Source organism: Puntigrus tetrazona, chromosome 5 (genome assembly GCF_018831695.1).
Source record: "Puntigrus tetrazona isolate hp1 chromosome 5, ASM1883169v1, whole genome shotgun sequence".
NCBI lineage: Eukaryota > Metazoa > Chordata > Actinopteri > Cypriniformes > Cyprinidae > Puntigrus > Puntigrus tetrazona.
Genome location: NC_056703.1, coordinates 9205203 through 9226658, shown reverse-complemented (window position 1 = coordinate 9226658; position 21456 = coordinate 9205203). Strand labels below are relative to the sequence as shown.

General features: G+C 36.1%; 3 protein-coding genes across 3 annotated transcripts in view; all 3 read left to right on the top strand.

Moving 5' to 3' along the window:
- The first annotated feature begins 60 nt into the window (after positions 1 to 60).
- On the top strand, positions 61 to 4105 carry vamp8 (vesicle-associated membrane protein 8 (endobrevin)). Its single transcript, XM_043240428.1, has 3 exons — positions 61 to 237; positions 1825 to 1989; positions 2582 to 4105. The coding sequence occupies exons 1-3, from the start codon at positions 211 to 213 to the stop codon at positions 2765 to 2767; spliced, it is 378 nt and encodes a 125-aa protein (XP_043096363.1). The 5' UTR covers positions 61 to 210; the 3' UTR covers positions 2768 to 4105.
- A 2025-nt stretch (positions 4106 to 6130) lies between these two features.
- vamp5 (vesicle-associated membrane protein 5) lies at positions 6131 to 11161 on the top strand. The gene is made up of 3 exons (XM_043240615.1): positions 6131 to 6308; positions 8284 to 8427; positions 9968 to 11161. Exons 1-3 carry the CDS (start codon positions 6306 to 6308, stop codon positions 10157 to 10159), a joined length of 339 nt encoding a protein of 112 aa, XP_043096550.1. The 5' UTR covers positions 6131 to 6305; the 3' UTR covers positions 10160 to 11161.
- A 491-nt stretch (positions 11162 to 11652) lies between these two features.
- dnah10 (dynein axonemal heavy chain 10) overlaps positions 11653 to 21456 on the top strand; it is a 29459-nt gene continuing 19655 nt past the window's right edge. The window contains exons 1-29 of the mRNA XM_043240765.1: positions 11653 to 11960; positions 12154 to 12231; positions 12349 to 12470; positions 12633 to 12738; positions 12813 to 12928; positions 13018 to 13231; positions 13535 to 13692; positions 13806 to 14036; positions 14245 to 14435; positions 14635 to 14833; positions 14958 to 15152; positions 15225 to 15395; positions 15518 to 15694; positions 15849 to 16022; positions 16225 to 16391; positions 16486 to 16637; positions 16832 to 16996; positions 17086 to 17293; positions 17380 to 17536; positions 17899 to 18378; positions 18482 to 18640; positions 18883 to 18999; positions 19099 to 19201; positions 19285 to 19463; positions 19542 to 19753; positions 19886 to 20042; positions 20404 to 20637; positions 20724 to 20846; positions 20929 to 21162. Coding sequence (XP_043096700.1) covers positions 11735 to 11960; positions 12154 to 12231; positions 12349 to 12470; positions 12633 to 12738; positions 12813 to 12928; positions 13018 to 13231; positions 13535 to 13692; positions 13806 to 14036; positions 14245 to 14435; positions 14635 to 14833; positions 14958 to 15152; positions 15225 to 15395; positions 15518 to 15694; positions 15849 to 16022; positions 16225 to 16391; positions 16486 to 16637; positions 16832 to 16996; positions 17086 to 17293; positions 17380 to 17536; positions 17899 to 18378; positions 18482 to 18640; positions 18883 to 18999; positions 19099 to 19201; positions 19285 to 19463; positions 19542 to 19753; positions 19886 to 20042; positions 20404 to 20637; positions 20724 to 20846; positions 20929 to 21162 — 5205 coding nt within the window. The 5' untranslated portion in view covers positions 11653 to 11734. The remainder of the gene's footprint in view (positions 11961 to 12153; positions 12232 to 12348; positions 12471 to 12632; positions 12739 to 12812; positions 12929 to 13017; positions 13232 to 13534; positions 13693 to 13805; positions 14037 to 14244; positions 14436 to 14634; positions 14834 to 14957; positions 15153 to 15224; positions 15396 to 15517; positions 15695 to 15848; positions 16023 to 16224; positions 16392 to 16485; positions 16638 to 16831; positions 16997 to 17085; positions 17294 to 17379; positions 17537 to 17898; positions 18379 to 18481; positions 18641 to 18882; positions 19000 to 19098; positions 19202 to 19284; positions 19464 to 19541; positions 19754 to 19885; positions 20043 to 20403; positions 20638 to 20723; positions 20847 to 20928; positions 21163 to 21456) is intronic.

Sequence of the window (21456 nt, the reverse complement as noted above, 5' to 3'; positions counted from 1 at the left end):
CCCTCTTGAGGATGTTATGTGAATCTAGAGAGGTGGACCGAAGCCAACTCTTTCGCTGGAGGAAAAGACCGAATTAGAGACCAGGAAGTGTTGACGCGGTTTACATCTGTCGGTCATTCGAAGAAACAGTTACAAACATTTGAACTCCAAAGGACGAAGTGCAATTGTTCCTTTTACGTGGGATAAGTTAAACCGCCGAACAGTGGAACCATGGGGTTGGCTGATCAAAATAGTACGGTAAGTTACGAAATGAAGTCGTTGTTGAGCCGGCAGGTGCTTCTTGTTGTTGCATCGCTTATCGAATTTAAAATGAACTAACCTACTGCGTAAACTCGCTTCCTGTCTGTGTTCATGTAAACCATACTATTTTAGCGGTAGAAAAGTTTATTAGAGCAAGTTGATATATATATTTTAAATTGGGTTTTACCGGTGGGTGTGGGTTGACGCACTCAAACAGGGCGAAGCTTGTTTTTCAAGTTATACTCAGTTTCTACGTTCCTGTTGCGAGTTAACTTCGATAATTCGGATGAGATTTGCACACTTTAATACCTCGATACTTAATCTTCATCCGGTTTGCATTGCACATTTCTTGTACAGATTTGTTTACACAGATAGATTGAATTTACCTTGAGCCGCGAAGCATAACCGCGTTAGAAGATACGACCTAACGGCGTTTTAGTTTAATTTAAATATGTTTTAACTAGACTTTACACATATGCTGATCGCATCACACGTCGCCCTTGACTGTTAAAGTGAACCATAAGTGTGAGATCCGCATGCTGAGTTGCTTAAGATGAAGTTGATCAGCAGTAGAGCTTTTTATGTGCATTTCAACAGTACCACAGTGTGTCTTATCTACTTAAATATCGTTCTTCCGCGGTATTTTGAAGAGCTGGTGGTTTGAAATGGTTATGTTTAAACTTGAAAACGTTTGGTGTTAGAGGGTCTTAAAAAGAAAATGGATACATTTTGACTTTATATTATGTTGCTGTCATCACACTGCAGTAATAGATATCACATGGCCCCATTTTGCCACTATAATGGTACCTCAGACCATCAGTATCTACTGTTACCTAATAGCTTTCGGCCATTCTGAAGGCCTTGTGACACCAACACACTCAGCCATTGACTTGAATAGAAAGGGTAGGACAGGTAGTGACGCAGCATAGTTGATTTGGTTTCCTGGTAACACCTTTTGTTTATGAAGTTTAGGACTTAAAGGTGTTTAACATGGCTAAACATGGGGACAAATACGGGGGGATGTTATCATGAGGCCTTGCACGGCGTTAACCGGTGTTACAGTACTTCATTAGTGTTTTTAGATGTGGTAAAGCTATCTTGTTTCATTGCTTTTGTCAGTATCACACATGATCTCACATCTAAAGGCATTACTGTGCTCAGTTTTTCACATAATGTATTGCAGACTTTTTAATTGAGATTAACATTTTATTCGATATGGAAACAGGCCACACTGAATAACAGCCCTTACCGTATGTTTTTAATTGCTTAAATATAAAAATATATACATTCATATGCATTTAAAAATCATGCAATGGCAAGGTTTTGATGTTATCGCACGCATTTTATGTGTTTTATGTGTAGTGTTTTCTACATATTCCCTGGTGCAAACAAACATCTCACAGGATTACTACAGTTAATGGCAAAATGAAAGTTTTTCCTACCGGCACTGCAATAAAAGATAGAAATAATTGACTTAAAAACATTTTTAGCTGGTGGAAATGTTAGTGCACTGGATTACAAGATTTTCCTAAGTATGTATACTTGGAGCTATTTTAATCGTGTGTTGGATTTCTTTCACTGCAGGAGCCACGAGAAGGAGAGTCTTCACAAGATGTTGATAAAGTTAAATCTCTGCAGTCTCAAGTGGATGGGGTCAAAGATATTATGACCCAGAATGTAGATCGGATCTTGGCCCGTGGAGAAAGACTGGATGATCTGATGGGCAAATCTGAAGACCTGCAAGCTGGGGTAAGTCTATCAATACAAAACTTTGCTTCTAATCACATATCACAGCTGCAATCCCAGCACACATTTTTTACAACATAGATTACCATCCAAAATTGTAAAGTTTGTGCGAATTTTCAGTAGAAAAAAAAAAAAAAAAAAAAAAAAAAATATATATATATATATATATATATATATATATATATATATATATATATATATATATATTTTTTTTTTTTTTTCATTAATAATTCTGCATTTATTTGATAAAAAGTAATGTTGTTATTCAATTTTTTTCTATTTTAATATATTTTATAATAACACTGAATTTCTGGTAGAAATTTTATTTATCTTTATTGTCACGTGATGCTTCAAAAATCATTCTATTACGCTGATTTGGTGCTCAAGAAGTATTAGTTATTAGCTTTGCTTCAATTTATTATGAATGGAAAGTTTCAAAAATAAAACATTTATTTTAAAAAAACCTCTTTACTGCGTGATTTGATCACTTAAATGTGATCAACTTCTGACTGACAGGCTAATGTATGCAGTTACATTGTATGCAGCCTCACACTAGTTGACATTGCACTGTTGTTGGTTTTTTTTTGGTTCTTAGGCCCAGAACTTCAGGCACACCTCTCAGAAGGTTGCCCGCGCTTACTGGTGGAAGAACGTGAAGCTGATTGTGCTTATTGTTGTGATAGTCCTTATCATTGTACTGATTATCATATTCCTTGCTACTGGTGTGATCCCAACCGGTTCACCTGCACCCAAACCTCCCACTCTGGTACCACCACAGTAGGTTTTCTATCATTAACAAACACTCTCATATACACATACGGAAATATGCAACCATGTCCACACACCAGCACAAGTCATTAACTTTAGGGTCACACACACACACCTTTTATTTGCACATTTAGCTCATATACCTTCATATCTTATGGTATTAAACCACCTCAAAAGGAGTAGCTTCCATAATGACAGCTTCGAAACCTGGTAGTGGAGGATAGTCTATAGACGCAATGCTGTCTATTTTCATACTTCTCTCCTCCTGAAAGATCATTCTAGTCGCCACCTTAGTTGTCTTTATGGTTCTCTAAAGTCTGATAAAATGCCACAGCTATATACAAAAACTTCCTATATTATTTATAATGAAGGTTCCCTTGAAATAGTCATTTACTGGCATTGGTTCGGCGAAGGTAATGGGTGAAAGTTCTATCGATTGAATTATGAAGTATATTTAAGACTGTTAGATTCGATTTCATAAGATGTTACTTGTAATTATGGAATACTTTTAGATCTTCAAGCGCCTCTATTTTGTATTTAATGGGTCACTATCTTAGTGCTTTTGCCCACAGTTATGTTATTTGTTAAAGGTCAAACAAGAATGTGTTCTTATAACTGTTGCATTACCCAAAAAACACCATTTCTTTGAGAACGATATAACGTATACAATAATGTTCAGGGTCATTTTCCTGTCTTTAAATCTTTGAAAATAGGCAATGCCCCAAACTTCAAAACAAACAGATTTTTATCCTATAGAATTAATGAATATTTTTAATGGAACAAGGGCACCTGAACAAGGTCACACAGATAGGAATAATGGATATTTTGTGTATCCTCACATCACTGCATTGAGTTTTGCATGCACTGTACCACATGCAGTCAGTACTGTAATCAGAATTTAGTGCATCAAAAGTTTGGCCTTGCACTGTTCAAACCCTTGACATGTAACTAACCTGGTTTTGAGAAAGGACGAATGTTTTAGAGCCTGTACTGTAATTTTTCGCTTCTCTGAATGTTCTTGTTTGCTGGGTAGCTTTATGCACTTTGCTTCGGAGAGGTCTACGTGTAGTTCGAATGACTTGATGGTGTTAAATGTTTGTAAACCTGAATCTTACGATGTATCTCATGTTGCTTCCATTAACATCTTACTGTCTGTAAAATTACGTTTTTTTAAGCATTTTTATGTTATTCACCCTCATTAATATAAACAGTTTTCGATCAAGACGTAAGATTTTTTTTTAAAAATCATCTACTAGTAATAAAAAAGTGCCTTGGATTTGAGTCTTACTAGCATAAACAAATATCTGGGAAATGTGATATTTTGTAAATAAAATGATCTCAGCAAAAGTGACATGAAATTGTTTTCTTTATTTCAAATCTTATAAATGGTAAATAATTATTGCACAAGTTTGTATTAATTTAGTTCGGTACATCCACCAATCAGTATGTTTTGACCTTAGCTGATACAAAAGCCATCAAAGAAACCACCAAGTGATTTACATGCTAAAGAAAATGTGTTTTATAGTAAGGTGACCGTATGCTAGATTCATACAGTTGGAAGTCAACAGTTAATGCTTAAATATGTGGTAGTTGTACATGAGTCCCTTGGTTCTCATTGTGAGAAATTGATCTCAAAATCATACAGACATTAGTTGAAAGGGGTCCAATACACAAAAAAACTTGAACCTGAAAGATTTTTCTAAAGAACAGTTGGCAGGTTAACTGGTCAGGGCACTCATCAACAACTAAACAAAAAACTGTTGTGCATCATTCAGGTATATAATTAGAAAATGCCATGCATTTTGTAAGATGCCTCTTATTTTGTTAAAAAAAAAAGAATTGACATTTTGCAAGGCGTATGTAAACTTTGGACTGCAACTGTAGCTCTACAAAACAAACAAACAAAAAAAGAAGAGCAAATACAGCCAGATCTGCACACTAACCAATTCATTATGCCAGCACTTTCCCCAGCTGTGATTTTATGTTTTTTTTAATGGAAAAAATATATATGTATAAACAAATTCACAAATGTATAAATAAGTGAAGAAAGGCATAAATAAATGAAGAAATAAACGAAATCATACATGTAGAAATAAAATATTTTGTCAAATAATTTGTTTTAAATTGTACTCCTTTGTACCATTTGTGTTATAATACACTTATTTATGTATTTATACATTTCTTCATTTATTGATTTCTGTGTGCGTAAATTAATTAGGTGGGCGGTCCTAACCTCTCAGTGTAGGATTGGTCAATTAGGTAAACCGGTCAGAACCGGTTTTGTAATTTACTTAAAATGAACGCGAGATTAGCCTAGTTAGCCCGCTAACTTGACTAACTGCGGTCAAGTCAGACGGGTCTTGAAAATACATGAGCCGTTTCTCAATACAAAATAGGAAAAGTTTGCATTTGCGTCCTCGGCAGTCAGGAGAATGAACTCCCGGGGACGGGAGGACGCAAGTTCCGGTACTGTTCCCGTTTCCTCTCACAGCGCACGAGCAACTTCAGTACGAAGATCATATCATCAAAATCTGAAATAGCAGGTTTCCTGTAAGGGGTAGGTGCTGCGTCTTGAAGACCAGCGAACGCAGCCGGATCAAGGTCTACATGCATATTAGCTGATAACTGATCCATCGACTGCACGTTCAAATCCAAACAGAACGTAGTCGATTGGTGGATGATCTTTATCAGTTGATATTAAACGCAAATCAGTGGCAATTATCCGCAGTAACTTTAAAACAGCCATAACGATAACTATCCTATTTACCCAGCCTACATTGAGCGGTTAGGACCGCCTACCTTATTAACACATGGGCACAGAAATACGGAAATAAGTAAATGTAGAAAAAAATAAATGTAGAAATAACTATTAAAACACAAATTATACCAAAAAAAAAAAAAAAAAAATATATATATATATATATATATATATATATATATACACACACACAATAAAAATGACACCTTTAAGAAAATATTAATCTATACTTAATCTATATTATTAATATTAATTATCTGTTTTATTTATTCAATTATTTGTGAATTTATTTATCTATTAATTCAGTTATTTACTTATACTTAAGTCACTTTTCATCCTCCATAGATTTTTCCCTTCACATTTCTGCGGCAAGTTTATTAGCACAATTTGCGAACCGCTTCAACTGACGCTTTGAAACGAAACGATTCACAAAAGCCATTACTAACAATGTTGTCGCGAATCGGACACCGCCCTTTTGTGCCAGCTTGATTTTCCTTTTGCCATTACTGCCGTGGGCTCGCTTTAAAATGTACATTCTGGCAAAAACAACAGCACAAGTTACAAGGCAAAGTATGGGCGTACGTTGGCTTCCACGCGCATGCGCAGTGCGCATGGGAGGCGCTTCCTCAACAGCAGTAGGAGTGGAAGACTGAAGATTTGGAAGAGTTGTGTAAAGACCGTGAAGTTTAAAGCTATCGAGCTTGTGTTATCTTCTTCTACCTAGCTGGTGTCTCTTTCAGATGCAGTATCTTCGACGACAGTTTATGGTTTCTTAACAACAACAGACTGAACAATGGTAAGTTGTTTTTTTTTCTCTGAAGCTGTAACTTACGGCTTTTTGTTTCGTTTTCAACTGGAGATGCCCTTTATTATTAAAATTAAATGGCCATGTGACGGATGAAGGCATTTTAAATGCAAGCTGTTTAAATCAAACCTGAACGCAACTTTGTGAGGTAAATGCTGTCGACTCGATGTAAACATTGCAAACAAGTTTTTTAAATGCTGTAATTTATTTACTTTCCTCATATATATATATATATATATATATATATATATATATATATATATATATATATATATATATATATATATATATACACACACACACATATAAACCAACTCTCGCGTTATTACAGTGAAATTATACTCTGACTTTAATTTTGATGACTAGACGATTATGGTTTTGACAGTCTATTTATAGAATAGCAGTTTTCACTCGAGGGATATAGTACATGCTAGTTTGCATTGATTTCTCAAGTCAGACAATATTTACTTGTCTGAATTTCTTTACCACAACTAGTTTTTTTCCCTTTGTTAAAAGTCATTTGAATGTCATTCAGAAGGTCTTTTTAACCTTTGTTGTCGGTACTTCTCAGGTGGCTTGAAACGACAACATGACACCTAGTGTTTAGTTGAAACACACAAGAAGGGATTTTGTCTAGTCTCAAGGAAGTCCCATTTTCATAATAACAGTCAAAGTGAGAGAGGAAGGAAGGGAAGGAAGGAGGCAAAGAAAGGATGTAAAAAGAGATGTGTATCCTGCAGTTTTGTTCATATGCAGAGAGATGAAAAAACGATTATCAACATGCTCTTCTGTAATAAATTCTTGTTTGGTAATTTGTGCTTCTACAATTCTAAAGAATAATATTATTGTAATATATGTCAATATATTAAAATTGTATTTATCTAAATGGGTAACATTTGTTTACTTAAATCCTAATACTGTATCCCTCAATTAGCTTTTTTTGTGTGAGTGTGTGGCTTGTTTTATGGTTGATTTAATTACAACGTTGTTTTAAGTAGCTATATTACTGGTTTTAATTTAGCCTCCATATCTGGTTGTTTTTTATTTATACATATTTTTATGTAAAAAAAAATTATATATATATAATTATTATTTTATGTGTTCATTTTCTGGTTCAGATGTAAACAAAAAGTCTTAAAATCAAAAGTTTAATTCATGCAAAGCCTTCAGTGTCAGAAAAACAATATATGGGTTTCTCCTTACTTGTAAAACATAAACTTATTTCATTTTAATTTTATTTAATTTTATTACCATTTTAATTTTATTTTTTTACAATTTGCATTTAGGTTTTTTTTTTTTAATCTCTGAGCTTCCTGTTACAACTTGTGACCCATTTTTGGCTCTATTGTATATGGCTCTTACGTGAGATGGTATGAATAATAAGTGGTATTTCCTGTAAAATGAATAATTTCATTGATCTTTGTATGACAGTTTCCCATCTACGGTGGGCCACTCATCAACTAAACCTTGACCTCAAGTCACTTGCATCCTTCTAAGCACAAAGAGAGGAATTAACATTCTGACTCAGCTGATATACACAATGTGTCAGATGTAGACTGCTAATGTCAGTGAGGTCACGGTCTCTAAATGGATCTCATGAATTTCGTGGAACTCAGCCATGTTGTTTTCACAAGGGTCTCATTGTGAGATTTGATGCAATAGCTTGTAGAAATGCAGTTTCTCTGCCTCTCCCCTGAGCTGTGCATCTTAAACTGTGAGAGAGCAGAAGAACTGTTCCAGAATTCCAATTCCAGTGCTTGTCGTCAACAGAACCCCAAGCCTATTGACATGGGAGGTGTCCAGGAAGTCTTCATTGCCACTTTTTTGTTTTTAATTTAATTGTTGAACATTTAATAGGCCACTTTAGTCTCATAGGGAAAATGATGTCGTTGCAGAAATTTATTGATGATGATGCATGTATTGTAAATGATTTTTGCCAGTCATTCTCTATTTCATCTGTTTCCAGGAGAATGGGCAAAACCGCCTCCGTCAGGCCCAGGAGGGTGTGGAGGAAATCAAAGTTATCATGCTGGATAACATTGACAAGGCTGATGAGCGTGCGGGAAAACTCGTGGAGCTTGAGGACAGAGCTGATAAACTACTTGAACATGTTAGTTTATGTTATCATATTGATAGTTTATATTATCAATTTAAAGAAAATTTGATTGGTCACACTTTATATTAGGTGGCCTTAACTACTATGTACTTGCATCAAAAAATAAGTACAATGTACTTATTGTTGGAATTTTGTATAGCAAAACCCTTTTGCTGCTATTGTGGTGGGATACTGGTAAGATAAGGAACAGGTTTGGTGGTCTGGGTAGGTTTAAGGGTGGGTTAACAGTATCAATATCAGAAATTAATTACAGATGTAATTATTTATAGGTATTTTTAAAAACATACTGTAAGTACAATGTAAAAATATGTATGTACACAATATGTGCATTGTACTAAATGATTAATTTAAATTCAAGTACACAGTAGTTAAGGCCACCTAATATAAAGTGGGGCCATGTGATTTAATTTATGCCTTTAAAACTGCTTAACAAAACGTATGCTCAAATAATTACGTATGCTGTGGTTCTATGATCTTGTTTTATGGTTCGTTGAAGAATCCGTAAACTACGTCTGTGGAATTTCGAGTGTTTCTAGGCAAAGCAAGGTCATGTCAAACTGTAGTCTATAAATAGTGTCTAGGTGGGGTGTACGGAAAAAAGAGTGTACAATTTGCATCCTGAGTTTAGTTTACCTTGTTAATTTTAGAAAGTCATTTCCCATTGTTATGAAATGAACAAAACTTGTGTAATAGTGTAGCAGGCTGTTTGTGAAGTTCATGCCATGTGGTCAGGCAACAAGTTACTTTGGTTCTGTGTTTTATCATATAAATACACTAAAAGTCCCATTGGAAATCTTGGTCGATCAAGCCATATTTGTTTACATAGTGCTTTATTCAAGACATATTGTTTCAAAGCTGCTTCATAAATCGCATAAAACACAATAATAAAGTGTTATTTATTTATTATTTTGGAAGTAGTCTGTTTTAAAGAAGCAACAAATTGAATTTCAGCTATAAGGAGATCTTCACATGACAATACTGTTACTATTCTTCTCAGTTTAGTTTAATTCAGTTTTATAACTTTTAAATATAAAATTGTGAAATTAGTTTAGTTCAAAATGCAATAATATTATTATTCAGCTTAATTCAGTTCAGCGTTGATGTTGCAAAGTTAGTGTCGTGCAATTCAGAACAAATACGCATACCCTAATTGAACAAGCTAAAGGCGACGGTTGCAAGAAACCAAAACTTACCAGGTGCCACTAATAGAGGAAAAAACCCCCAGAAAGCCAGACTCAGTCGGAGAGCTAGTTCTCATATGGGCTAAAAGAACAAGCACAGTGGGATTTATGATTTACACTGCGTGGTTGGTGTCAGTTACTGGTCCAGACAAAGACTATAATCTACAGACTATAAATACAGTTACGAAAACAAAACATGCAGTACATGTTTTTACACTCTCAGTTTTCAGATAAAGATTTTTCGTAACAGTAAAAAATAAGGTTCTAATTCTAAACTCCACTTCTGTGTCATCAAAAATCTCCTCCTCTGTAAAATAATCATTATTTTAACGACTGTACTTATTTCTTTTCAGAGCGAAAAATTCTCAAAGACCTCGACTAAGGTGAAACAGAAGAAGCAGCGGGAGAATATTAAGTACAAAGTGATAATAGCAGCAGGTGTAGCTGCAGTGGTGCTTGTCATTATTGTGATTGTGGCTTTGAGCTTTAGCGAAAAGAACAGCGAAAGCACATACAAAAACTCATTAGCTACAGAAGCCCCGTGAGGTGGCTAGAAGATAAGCTGGCAGATAATATGAGTTGTGTTCGAAATTCCTCATAATGCCACCTTCAAATTCCTGCTTCGGATCAGTGAATGTACAAGCTAAGTCTGTGATGCTAATTTCTATCAAGATGATGCTAAAAAATGTTGTGGGGGGATAAAAATGGTACCATGGTGTCACTATAATTTCTGCTTTCATTTTTCAGTGGTAACACACACATGGCATTAATGGTAACAGTTTACATGCATCATTGTTGGACTTAAGATATTTTAGCCATAAATTAGATAAATCGGTGCCAAATGCAGGTTAAAGTGTAGCAGGGAAAAACTGTTGGACTGTAGATTTGTCAGGGAAAGAGCATTGTTTATCAGTCTTGTTTTCTAAAGAAAGAATACTTTCTTGATTCCGTTTTTTTTTTTTTATCAGTGAAGGGTGTGTGTTTATAGATCTCAACATTTTTCTGTGTTTGGCTTTTCACATATTTGTTACTATATAATGTAATATAATTATTACAGCCTTGGTACCCACAGCAGTACACATTTTGGACGTATCCCTTGTATGACAGACCCATTTCCGGTTAATGAGCTGATGAGTTTGAACAGATGTGTTTTATTGTGGAAACAAACAAAACGTGCATTATTTGGAGTAATCCAGGACCTGTTTGGGGCACGCATTCTGTGACTATGGGACATTTTTGTATCTAAAGGTTTTGAAATTTATTAGTATTACTGTAACAACCATAGGAATTAAGGAGGGGCATATTCCCTCAGAATTCTTATTTGTCAGTATATTATTTCTTCCATTTTTTTTTCAATATCCACATGTTAAAATGGTAGATTTTGGTCCCTCCCGGGCTTCCATCCTTAGCCCTGTCAATGTAAAAGCAGATTAATTCTGTAAAAAAATAGTCATACCTTGAGATAGTTAAATTTGCTGCTAAAACAGCTCTCTATGTATGTGTGTACATATATAAATGTATAAATAAACGTTACTTGTGTAAATATACCGTATCTGACATTTTTCTTTTTTTAGCGTGTCTCATATTTATTTCTAGATCTACCAGTTTTCTGTTTCAGGTATGAATATATATGACCATCAGTTCACAATGTAGTGATGCTTGCAATCTCGCTGTCGAACACAAAAGAAGATATTTTGAAGAAAGTTTGTAACCAGGCTGTTTTGGGCCACCATTGGCAGCCATAGTATTTTTTTTCCTACAGATTTGGGACTACTCGAGGGTGAGTAAATGATGACGGAATTTTTGAACTATTCCTTTAAATGATAATTATGCAAAACAAAAAGAAATGTATAATAGATTTTTTATAATAACTTTTGTTCTCTATTTCTAACAGCCAATGTGATATGAAATAAATGTAAAAAACAATAAATATAAACATATATGAATGCTGGAAACAACACCGTCAGCAGTGGGTGCGTGACGCGTATTGTTACTGTTGTTATAGCAACGACAACTAAACCAGAGCACGCTTTCGGTTGCTACAATGAACGTCTAAATAGTTTGCCATACAAATTACAAACTTGTATAATATAGCAATTCGCATCCAAAGAAGAGCAAATATGCCTCACGATGACCCCCGAGTGGAGTGGATTAAAAGCGCAGTATATGTGATGTTTGACTTGCCTGATCCAGGCTGCTTTGAGGAGTTACTCGGTCGCGGTGATGGAGAGGAAGAGCAGAAAATCATACACTTTTTAAACGTAGTCACGGAGGAAGAGGCACCCTCGGCGCTGTTTTTCTTCAAGAATGTACGAGAAGAAGAGGTTGAAGTGGAAATTCCTTTTGGTACGTTTCATGTCGACGCAAGTATATGTTGCTACTAACAATATACAGTTGCTAACGACTTTCGCGGGCCGAAGATCTGAAGTTCAAAAGTTAAATATATCACTTTGCTTACTTATTAATAAAAAGCTGTAAGGAAAAATAACAAAATGGTGCCAAGTCGTTAACGTTTTTGTAAATACATTTTCCTGTCTAGAAAATGACTTGGAGAGAAGTCCATCTGTATTGTCTGAAGATTCCCTCATCTCAAACACAGAGATAACCCATACTGACAGTGAGTGTGCTTCCTAAATAGTTAATGTTATTAATATGATAAGTTCTAATGGCTTAAAGTTACAAATTCTTCTGCTTTTTTCTATTCTTCTCTACAATTGTCCAAACATGACTGAAGAGAACGGAAATGGTCAAAACAGACAAAGCCAGGACTCCTTAAACATAGAAGACGTTGAGAGTCAAGATCCTGGAGTTGTGGGCCTGTTAGAAGCAACAAAAGGGAATAAACCACATCCCAGTGTAATTATCAGTTTGTTAATTATATCTGCTATTTATTTTTTTGCAAATGTATTAAACAGAATATTAAATAAGCAACATGTTTAAGAGATCTCATTATCTATGTGTGTATTTTTTTTTAATAATGTTTTGACAAATTGTATTTTTTTATATTTTTTTTATAAGGTTGAGGTTCAGGTTGTGTATCACACAGAGCTTCATGTGAGCGTGAACAATATCCCACAGATGTTTGAAAAACACAATGTCCTCTACTTCCTGAGAAATACCAATGGTAGGTGGAGTGTGTTGTTGTTGTTGTTTTACATTTATTTGCTTATCTAGAGTCTGGTGTTTTACTCTATCCAGAAACTATCACCGAACCTGCAGATATAAACGAGGCTAATAATTTTATGCCCAAACTTATTGAGTTTGGCATGATGAACGACAGTCCTTTGGTGATGCTTGGAGGGCTTTTCAACCATGTGCGTGACTAAACATCTCATCCCCATATAAATGGATTATCATTGATTATGCTATGGAAGTCTATACTTATTCATAGCTTTTTTTGCAGGTGTACATCCCTCTTCTCTCAGTGAATCAACTGAGGCTCACTGACGGTGGCTATCATGGTGTTGCTGGCTCTCAAGAGAGCGACGCAGAGTGTCAGACAACAGGAGATGAGAAACAGCAGCCTGCCCGTGGGTCTTTTGAAGTCCGAGATGATCTACTCCACAGCACACATAAATTCTTGCAAGTCATAGACCAAACGCTACAACAGCTTGAAGGTATTTTAGTTTCATTTTCAAAGTCAGAAAAATGTGTATTATGTATGCACACACTCACACATAAACACTACTAAGTCCGTTATGTTCACCAAGACTAAGTGTACTAAATAGCATTTATATAATAATATTGTGAAATTCAAAACAGCTGTTTTCTTGTTTAATGTATTTTAAAATGTAATTTAACCAGAAGTTACTCTGTGTCACATGATGTACCAGAAAACATTTTAAAACACTGATTTGGTCCATTTCTGAATTATTATCAATGAGTTGCACTACTTAACATTTTCTATCTTTGTGTTATAGGTGAATTTAAATTGGACATTCCAGACATGGATTTGGAGGGTGGAGTGGAGGTGCTCTTGTCTAATCCAGGCATGGTGGAGAAACTAGAGCAGTGTGTGATGAATTGGCACACGCAGATCACAATTGTCATTGAAGAGCAGAAAAGAAAGAAACCACAGGTTTGGAAAATTGTTATGAAAAAATCCTGATGAATTTCTTTTCTACTCAGTAGACTGTTACAGTAGACGGAACATTTAAGCAATTTTAACACTTTCAAACGTCTTTTCAAAAGGGACCAGGTCCTTTGGCAGAAATTGAGTACTGGCGTGAACGTGTTGCTGTCTTCAGTAGTTTGAGTGAACAGCTGAACCTGCAAGTTGTGAAGAAGATTCTGGACGTGATGACCCATGCCGACTCATTCATAATGCAGGAACTGGAAAAGACCACTGCTGAGCTTAGCAAATACCATGAGGAGTCTGCCAATAATGTGCAATTCCTCACTACAATGGAGCGACACTTCAGGGTGAGGAGTAACCACGGGTAGAATTTAAAAGAAATATCATAAATAGTTCATTTATACCAGTTGCTTCAAAGCAGCTTTACAGCAAAAAAAAAAATCTCATCCCCATATCAAATCTGTTTATTGTAATTCTTTTCATTGTGGAAAAGATTAGCAGATAATAACAACATTTGCAAAAGTCAGTTTCACATCAAAGTTTTATTATTTACAGAACCTTGTCACTGGACTGGATTTCAAAGTGGTCTTGGACACTATTCCTGAACTGATGAACGGGCTGCGTATAATCTGGATATTATCCAGGCATTACAACACAGATGAGCGTTTAGAAACTCTGATGGAACGCATTGCATGGGAACTGTCTGAACGGGTTGCAAGAGTCGTGAACGTCCGTGTTCTGTTTAAGTGAGTAAGCAAAATCAGCATTGACATACACAAAAATACGAAATGTCGCAGGTAGCATTTGAGTTTTAAATGAATTCTGTAAAAATAAAAAAAATAAGAATTATACTATTATACTACTAAATTAGTCAATTTAGAAGTTCCATTCAAAAGTCTTAAATGACAATGATTGTAATCATCACATTTATTATTATTATGTTAGAGACAAGAGGGTGGTGGCCAAAGCCAAGGCTCAAGATGGAAAGCAAGTCCTGGATCAGTGGAAGGCCAGTTATTTTGAGGTCCGTGCATGTATTGAGAAATCTGATCGTGATCCCCGCTGGGAATTTGATCGCAAAAAGCTGTTTGAAAAAACTGATTACATGGCTTCAATCTGTCAGGACCTTTATAACATCTTGCAGGTAAGCCAAGTCACGTCAGGCACATTTAAATTAATATATTTTAATTTTACATGAATATTAAAATTATTGCTATAAGTATTCCTCACAGACAGTAACCTTCTCCCAAATTAATAATCACTTATAGACTCTGGATGAGTTCTACATTATTTTTGGATCGGAGTTAAAAGCAGTGACTGGTGATCCAAAGCGAATAGATGAGGTTTTACACCGTGTAAACTGCCTCGTCGAACCCATTGAGGAAGTTTCCTTTGACCCTTTTGACATCCGCAAAATAAGCAGTTGGAAAATGGTCATGCAAGAATTTAGAACAGAAGTTCAGGTACAACTTTGTGACAGCAACTACATTGTCATTTTTTTCTTTTGCTGTACTAATTGGTATCTTTTTCTTAAGGCAATTGAAAGAGAAGCTATCAATTTCATCAATTTCTCCTTCAAGACGCTGCGTTCCTCATCGGCAGCCTTTGACCTGCTGCTCAAATTTAAACACATCCGCTCCCGAGATGCCATCAACAATCAGTTGATGAAGAAGTTTAATGATATTCTTGCTCAGTACTGCAAAGAGGTGCTCTAGGACCTTAGATTAGGAGATTTGTTTTAAAGTTTGATTAAAATGTTGACATGGTGATACAGAGATTGCAATTCTTGCTATTTTCATGCGTCCTCTTTGTTATTGTTGTTTCCTAGATGGACCTTCTAAATGACCTATTTGTGAAGCTCAAAGATAACCCACCTCTTAATAAAAATAATCCTCCTGTGGCAGGAGCCATTATTTGGGAGCGTTTCCTGCTAGATCGCATGAAGTACCCCCTTAGACGTTTTAAGGAGGCACGTGAGATGATAGACAGTGAAGAGGGCAAAGCAGTAAGTCCTTGTTTTGCTTAAGTAAAGCGTTTGTTTTTAGAGTGATTTATGAGTGATTTACTATAAATTTGTGTTCATAAGGAGTTCATTTTGAAATTAACACCCCCGACTTGTATATATGAAAATGTCCTGACTCTTTTTTTTGATTTTGCAGGTGGGATCCAAATTCTTAAACGTGGCTATGCATATGAAGGAATATGAAGAGGAGCTGTTTAAAAAATGGAAAGCAGACACTAATCAGACTCTGTCCCTTCTGATGAAGAGAAGCGTGCTGATCATGGTCAACAGTGCTGGAGCTGTCTGTGTAGACTCCAGACAGCTTAATACTGTACGTTGCAGTGACATGAAAAGCTGTCTGTCAGCTGTGAAAAAAAGGCAGTGACATTTTTTAATGGCCATTACAATATTAAAATATCTAGACAAATGTCTCAATTACTATGTTCCCCTTTGCCTCAAAACTAACATTCATATAAAAATCTGGTTTGCCATGACATTAATGTTATTATGTGTGAATATGGCTGTGATTGCAGGCTGTTCAGGGGTCAGAGCAAGTTGTGGAAAAAGATGTATGCTACTACGTCAATTTTGCCCCTGAACTACAAGAGATTATATCTGAGACCAAGTATCTGGATCACTTAGGCATCTTAATACCAAGTGAGGCACACAATGTTGCTCTGCAGGAAGACAAGTTTCTGAGGTAGTCACACTAACTTTTCCCTGAAAAATGTTGTGACATTTCTCCTTGAAATATTTCTTGAATTGTTTTGTTCTTTATTTTGTTTTGCATGCAGGCACATTCAAGGACTGAAGAAGTTAGTAAACCGTTACCATTCTCTGATGGATAATCTAAATGATGCCGAGTTCTCCCTAATGACTGATCAGGTACAGGAACTGAGGCGAGTGCTAAGCTTTGGATGCAGAAGAATCAACTGGAATTTTCTGGGTAAGTTACACAGGGGATACCAGTTATTTTTGCTTATCCCATAGTAATGCTTGTAGTTGCTAGTTTTTGTAGTTCTGAAAGTTCTAAATAATAAAGAATAAACAAATTCTATCATTTGCTGGTGTTAACACTAATAACATTATCTTTATAGTTATCATTCTTGGTGTGAACAGAACTTTATACTTGTTTTACAGGTATACCACAATTCATCCAACGTGGAAACCAGGCAACTTCAAAATTCGAATCCCTTGTGAACCAAATTCAGAAGAATGAACGAGACATTGACGATAAACTTAAATCCATTGAATCTGCAAACCTTTTCAAATTCCCAGTGGCAGATAAAAATGGATACCTACCAGGTTAAGAGTGTTATAGTCATTCAAAATACCACATATAAGCAGACACATCAGGTATAAAGTGGCGATGTGTTATCTGTATGTTGTTTCAGGAATTAAGGAGTTCTGTGACTTTATTGAGTGTGAAAGGGCAAAGGCAGTGAACCTTCTTGTAAATAAATATGCCGCTATCAGTCCACTCCTCACCAAGATAGAGAGTCTGATTATGGGGACCAGCACTGGCAAATCCAAACGCATGGCTCAGTTCTACGCTTATTGGGAGCGCAAGATCTTCGATTCACTTAGCAAGATGGTGCATCAGTAGGTTTATTTGGACTGTTTTCTCAGATACATTTACCTAGATAGTATCATGCTCTTTTACATTTACTAGTACAATTTTCTTTCAGCAATATTCAAGCTTTTAACATGGCACTGATGGGCACTACTCCACTCTTCCAAATCGACACCATCCTAGCTGCACCTGAGATTGCTTTGCTTCCTAAGAGCAGTGAGGTGTACAGACTTATTAGACAATGTGTCGGTGACTGCGTGGAGAGCACCAGGGTATGTTGACAATGAACTACATTTAGATAGAAAATGTAGCTTTGATGCTAAAACAGTATTTTTCCATTGAAAAAAAAGCTATGTTCAACACTGTGTTGCTTCATCATGATAATCTTCACAAATAAACTCAAGATTTATGAATTTTTAAGTAAACAGAAGTTCCAACAACTCTCTTTTTTTTAAAAAAAGAGCTTGAATTAGAAATACTCATTTCTGGGTTTTGGTCTATAAAAATGCATCATCTCTGCAGCACTGTATACTCTGTTGATAGAAAACAAATATTTTCATGTACTGTATGTAGTACATATTTATTGCAATGTACTAATATTTGGTCACTTTTTTCCCTGTTTGTAATTTTTTAGCTGTTTGTTCGCTGGATGCATGGCAGTTGCATTCAGTGCCCTCCACAGCATGTGGATAGTGAAGACAAACCGTTCATCTTCACTTTTTACAGTGAAGTGTGCCAGCTTCCACAGATAAATGAGCAAGCCACAGCCGTCTCCCAGACAACGCAGCGTCTCCTTAATGGAATCAGTGCCTACCTCAAGACGTGGATGAGCTATCGGTCTCTCTGGAAACTCGACAAGGCTATTGTCATGGAGAAGTTTGCAGCCAAGAAACCCTCATGTGTGATGTATGATGAGAAGTTTCAGTTTTATGTCAGGGTCAGCAATGAGGTGTCAAAGCAACCCTTGGTAAAGCATGAACACATAATCAGACTGAACCTTGAGCCACTGGCCCGTGCCGTGCAGGAGAATGCTCAAGCATGGGTCACTTCTCTGGGCAGACTGCTCAATGACTCTGCCAGAGAGGAGCTTTTCAACCTGCGCAATGAGCTGTTGGTGAGGACAAATGTATCACTGTTTTAAATGTGTCATCTAAGAATTGTGCAAGTGAAATGTTAAGATTGCGACTGTTTTTAATCAATTATTCGGCTGTAAACAGAAATTGTCAGATAATTTGAAGAGGAGCCCCAACACCTTGGAAGACCTGAAATTTGTTCTGGGCACAATCACAGACATTAGAGATATGTCTCTCTCAGTGGAGATGAAAATCCATGATATTCAAGAGAGATACAGGACTCTGAGCATGTACAATGTGGAGGTGAGTAAACTTAAGTTTATCAAAAAACTTTATTTTGTTAATTCTCATGCTTATGCTCACAAAGGCTACATTTTTAATAAAAAATACATAAACTTTTTTTGTGGAACACTGATATAATTTTCTTTAATGAATGTACAGTTTAACAAAAAAAAATTGTGAAATAGAAAGCTGTAAAAAAAAAATAGAAAAAGAAAAAAAATAATTTATATTAAAATTATAAATTTGATTCTCTGCAATTCAAGACTACAGAGGAGGAGGTGCAGCTGTCTGCAAACATTTTTATTTTGTGGAGTGAACTTTTTAAAGAGTCTAGATGGGTTGACCGCAGCCTGGCAAAAGTAAAAAAGACTTTTGCAGAGGTAGTACCGGCTACTTATTAATCAATTTAAATTATTTTTCAAGAAGCAACGTATTTGATCTTTGATTTCTAAATGTTCCAATTTCAATGTTCCAATCAGATCACTCTAAACCAGACTGAGGAGTATAAACAGGAGCTCTCCATATTCGCAGAGAGCTTCAACATGCATGGACCTGGAGCTGTGGGAGATGATCTAGAGAAAGGCAAGAGTACTATCTTGATGGCTTTTGTTTTTCATATCTTACCAATCTAGTATTGCATAACTTTTGTTTTTCTACTCTTATAGGATTGAAGATCATGGCTACCTATGAAACGGATCTGGATAGGGTAGAGGCAAGCCGTCAGGAACTGGCTAAAGCTGAGAAATTGTTCAACCTACCCATCACTATGTACCCAGAACTTCTCAATGTACAAAAGGAGATGAAGGGGCTCAGACAGATCTATGAGATTTATAAGAAACAGAAGGTTAGAATGACAATTCATTATATAAACTTTGACTTATGATCTGAGGAGTTGTGATACCAGTGTGTGTATATTCATCAGGAGGCTAAGGCAGAGTGGTCACAGACCCTTTGGGTGAATCTGGACATAAAGCTCCTGCAGGAAGGTATAGAGGGACTTATCAAAAGCTTGCGGAAGCTGCCAAAGGATGTGAGAGCTCTACCTGTATCTTTCTTCCTGGAGGGCCGCATGAAGGAATTTAAAGAGTCAATCCCTCTCCTCTTAGACCTAAAAAATGAGGCTCTCCGAGACAGGCAAATGCTTAAAATTTTTTATTTTACAATGATTCAGCTAAGGGATATTCAAAAAAGTTAGCTTAACCTAAATAAAAGTACTTGCTATATGTATATGCATTATGAGACTCAATGCTCCCTTGATGTCTGCAGGCACTGGAAGGATCTAATGGAGAGGACAGGCACCAGCTTTGAGATGAACCCAAACACCTTTACTCTGGAGAACATGTTCTCAATGGAGCTGCACAAATACGGCAACGTCATCAGTGAAATCGTCACCTCAGCCGTGAAGGAGCTTGGCATTGAGAAGGTTAGAAACCTCATTAATAATGAAATTGGACTTATTATAGCAATGGTTTGAAATTCAACACAAGTGTTAAATTGATATTTCACCTAAATATTTTGTTGTTGTTTATCCTCAAGTCATTTCAAACTCATGCATTCTTTTCTTCTTTGGAACATAAAATGTTGATAATCAAAAAAAAAAATTATCTTTCTTCGAGCAATATTAGTCAGTGGGAACTGAAACTGTCTGCTTATCAACATTCTTCTAAATATCTTCTCCAATGCTCTATATAAGTAAGAAAAGCACATATTATTGGAACAACTTGAGGGTAAATAAATATAAATGAGGAGAGATTACAGAGTATGCTTTTAACTCCTTTTTACAGGGAGTTAAAGAAGTGGAGGCAACTTGGGAAACTATGAAGTTTAGTGTGCAGCGGTTTTTAAAAGGCACACAGGAGCATGGTTTTATTCTTGGTGCTGTGGATGACATCCTTCAGCGCCTGGATGATGATGCCATGAACCTGCAGAGCATGGCAGGCAGCCACTATGTTGGTCCCTTCCTGGCCACTGTACAGCAGTGGGAGAAGAATCTATCACTCATCAGTGAAATTATTGAGGTCAGTGGAAACAATCACTGCCAACAATGTCTTGAATTTAAACTGCTCACGTTCATATTTTTTTATCTTTATTCTGAAATGTGTAGGTATGGATGTTAGTACAGCAAAAATGGATGTACCTGGAAAGCATTTTCATTGGAGGTGACATTCGCTCTCAGCTACCTGAGGAAGCCAAAAAATTTGACAATATTGACAAAATGTTCAAAAAGGTAAGGTTCTGCACCAATAACAAATATGTAACCTTTTTTTGAATGGAATGTAAATTCCCTCTCCTCTGTTAAATACCACCAGATAATGACTGACACAGTGAAGGACGCTGGCATTAAGAGATGCTGTCTGGTTCCAAATCGTCTGGCCGATCTGCAGAACCTAAGCAATGGTTTGGAGAGATGTCAAAAGAGTCTTAATGATTATCTTGATTCCAAGCGAAATGCTTTCCCACGTTTTTTCTTCATTTCTGACGATGAGCTGCTCAGTATTCTGGGCAGCAGTGAGCCTACTTGTGTGCAGGAGCACATGATCAAGGTACTTTTGTGTACTAAAGAAAATTACCACTATGTGATTAAAATATTCACCTTAACTGTTTTAATGCAGGTTGTTGATCTCATTGGGAATGATCCCTATGCATTTGATTTTTCTAATTGTTTGTACCAATAATTTTTAACAAAAATGACTCAATCTTGAAGGTAAAATTACAGACTTCCTAGTGGCATTAGTGCTGCAGAACGCAAAAGAAATCAAGTTACCCCTATCATTACTGTTGTACTATTCATAGTCAACCTTAGTTTACATAAGTAAATTGTCCAATAATGTGAACCA

Coding starts and splice junctions, on each gene's coding strand:
- vamp8 (XM_043240428.1), top strand. CDS start 211: ATGGGGTTGGCTGATCAAAATAGTACG. Junction 238..1,824: donor TGGCTGATCAAAATAGTACG/GTAAGTTACGAA, acceptor CTTTCACTGCAG/GAGCCACGAGAAGGAGAGTC. Junction 1,990..2,581: donor CTGAAGACCTGCAAGCTGGG/GTAAGTCTATCA, acceptor TTTGGTTCTTAG/GCCCAGAACTTCAGGCACAC.
- vamp5 (XM_043240615.1), top strand. Junction 8,428..9,967: donor CTGATAAACTACTTGAACAT/GTTAGTTTATGT, acceptor ATTTCTTTTCAG/AGCGAAAAATTCTCAAAGAC.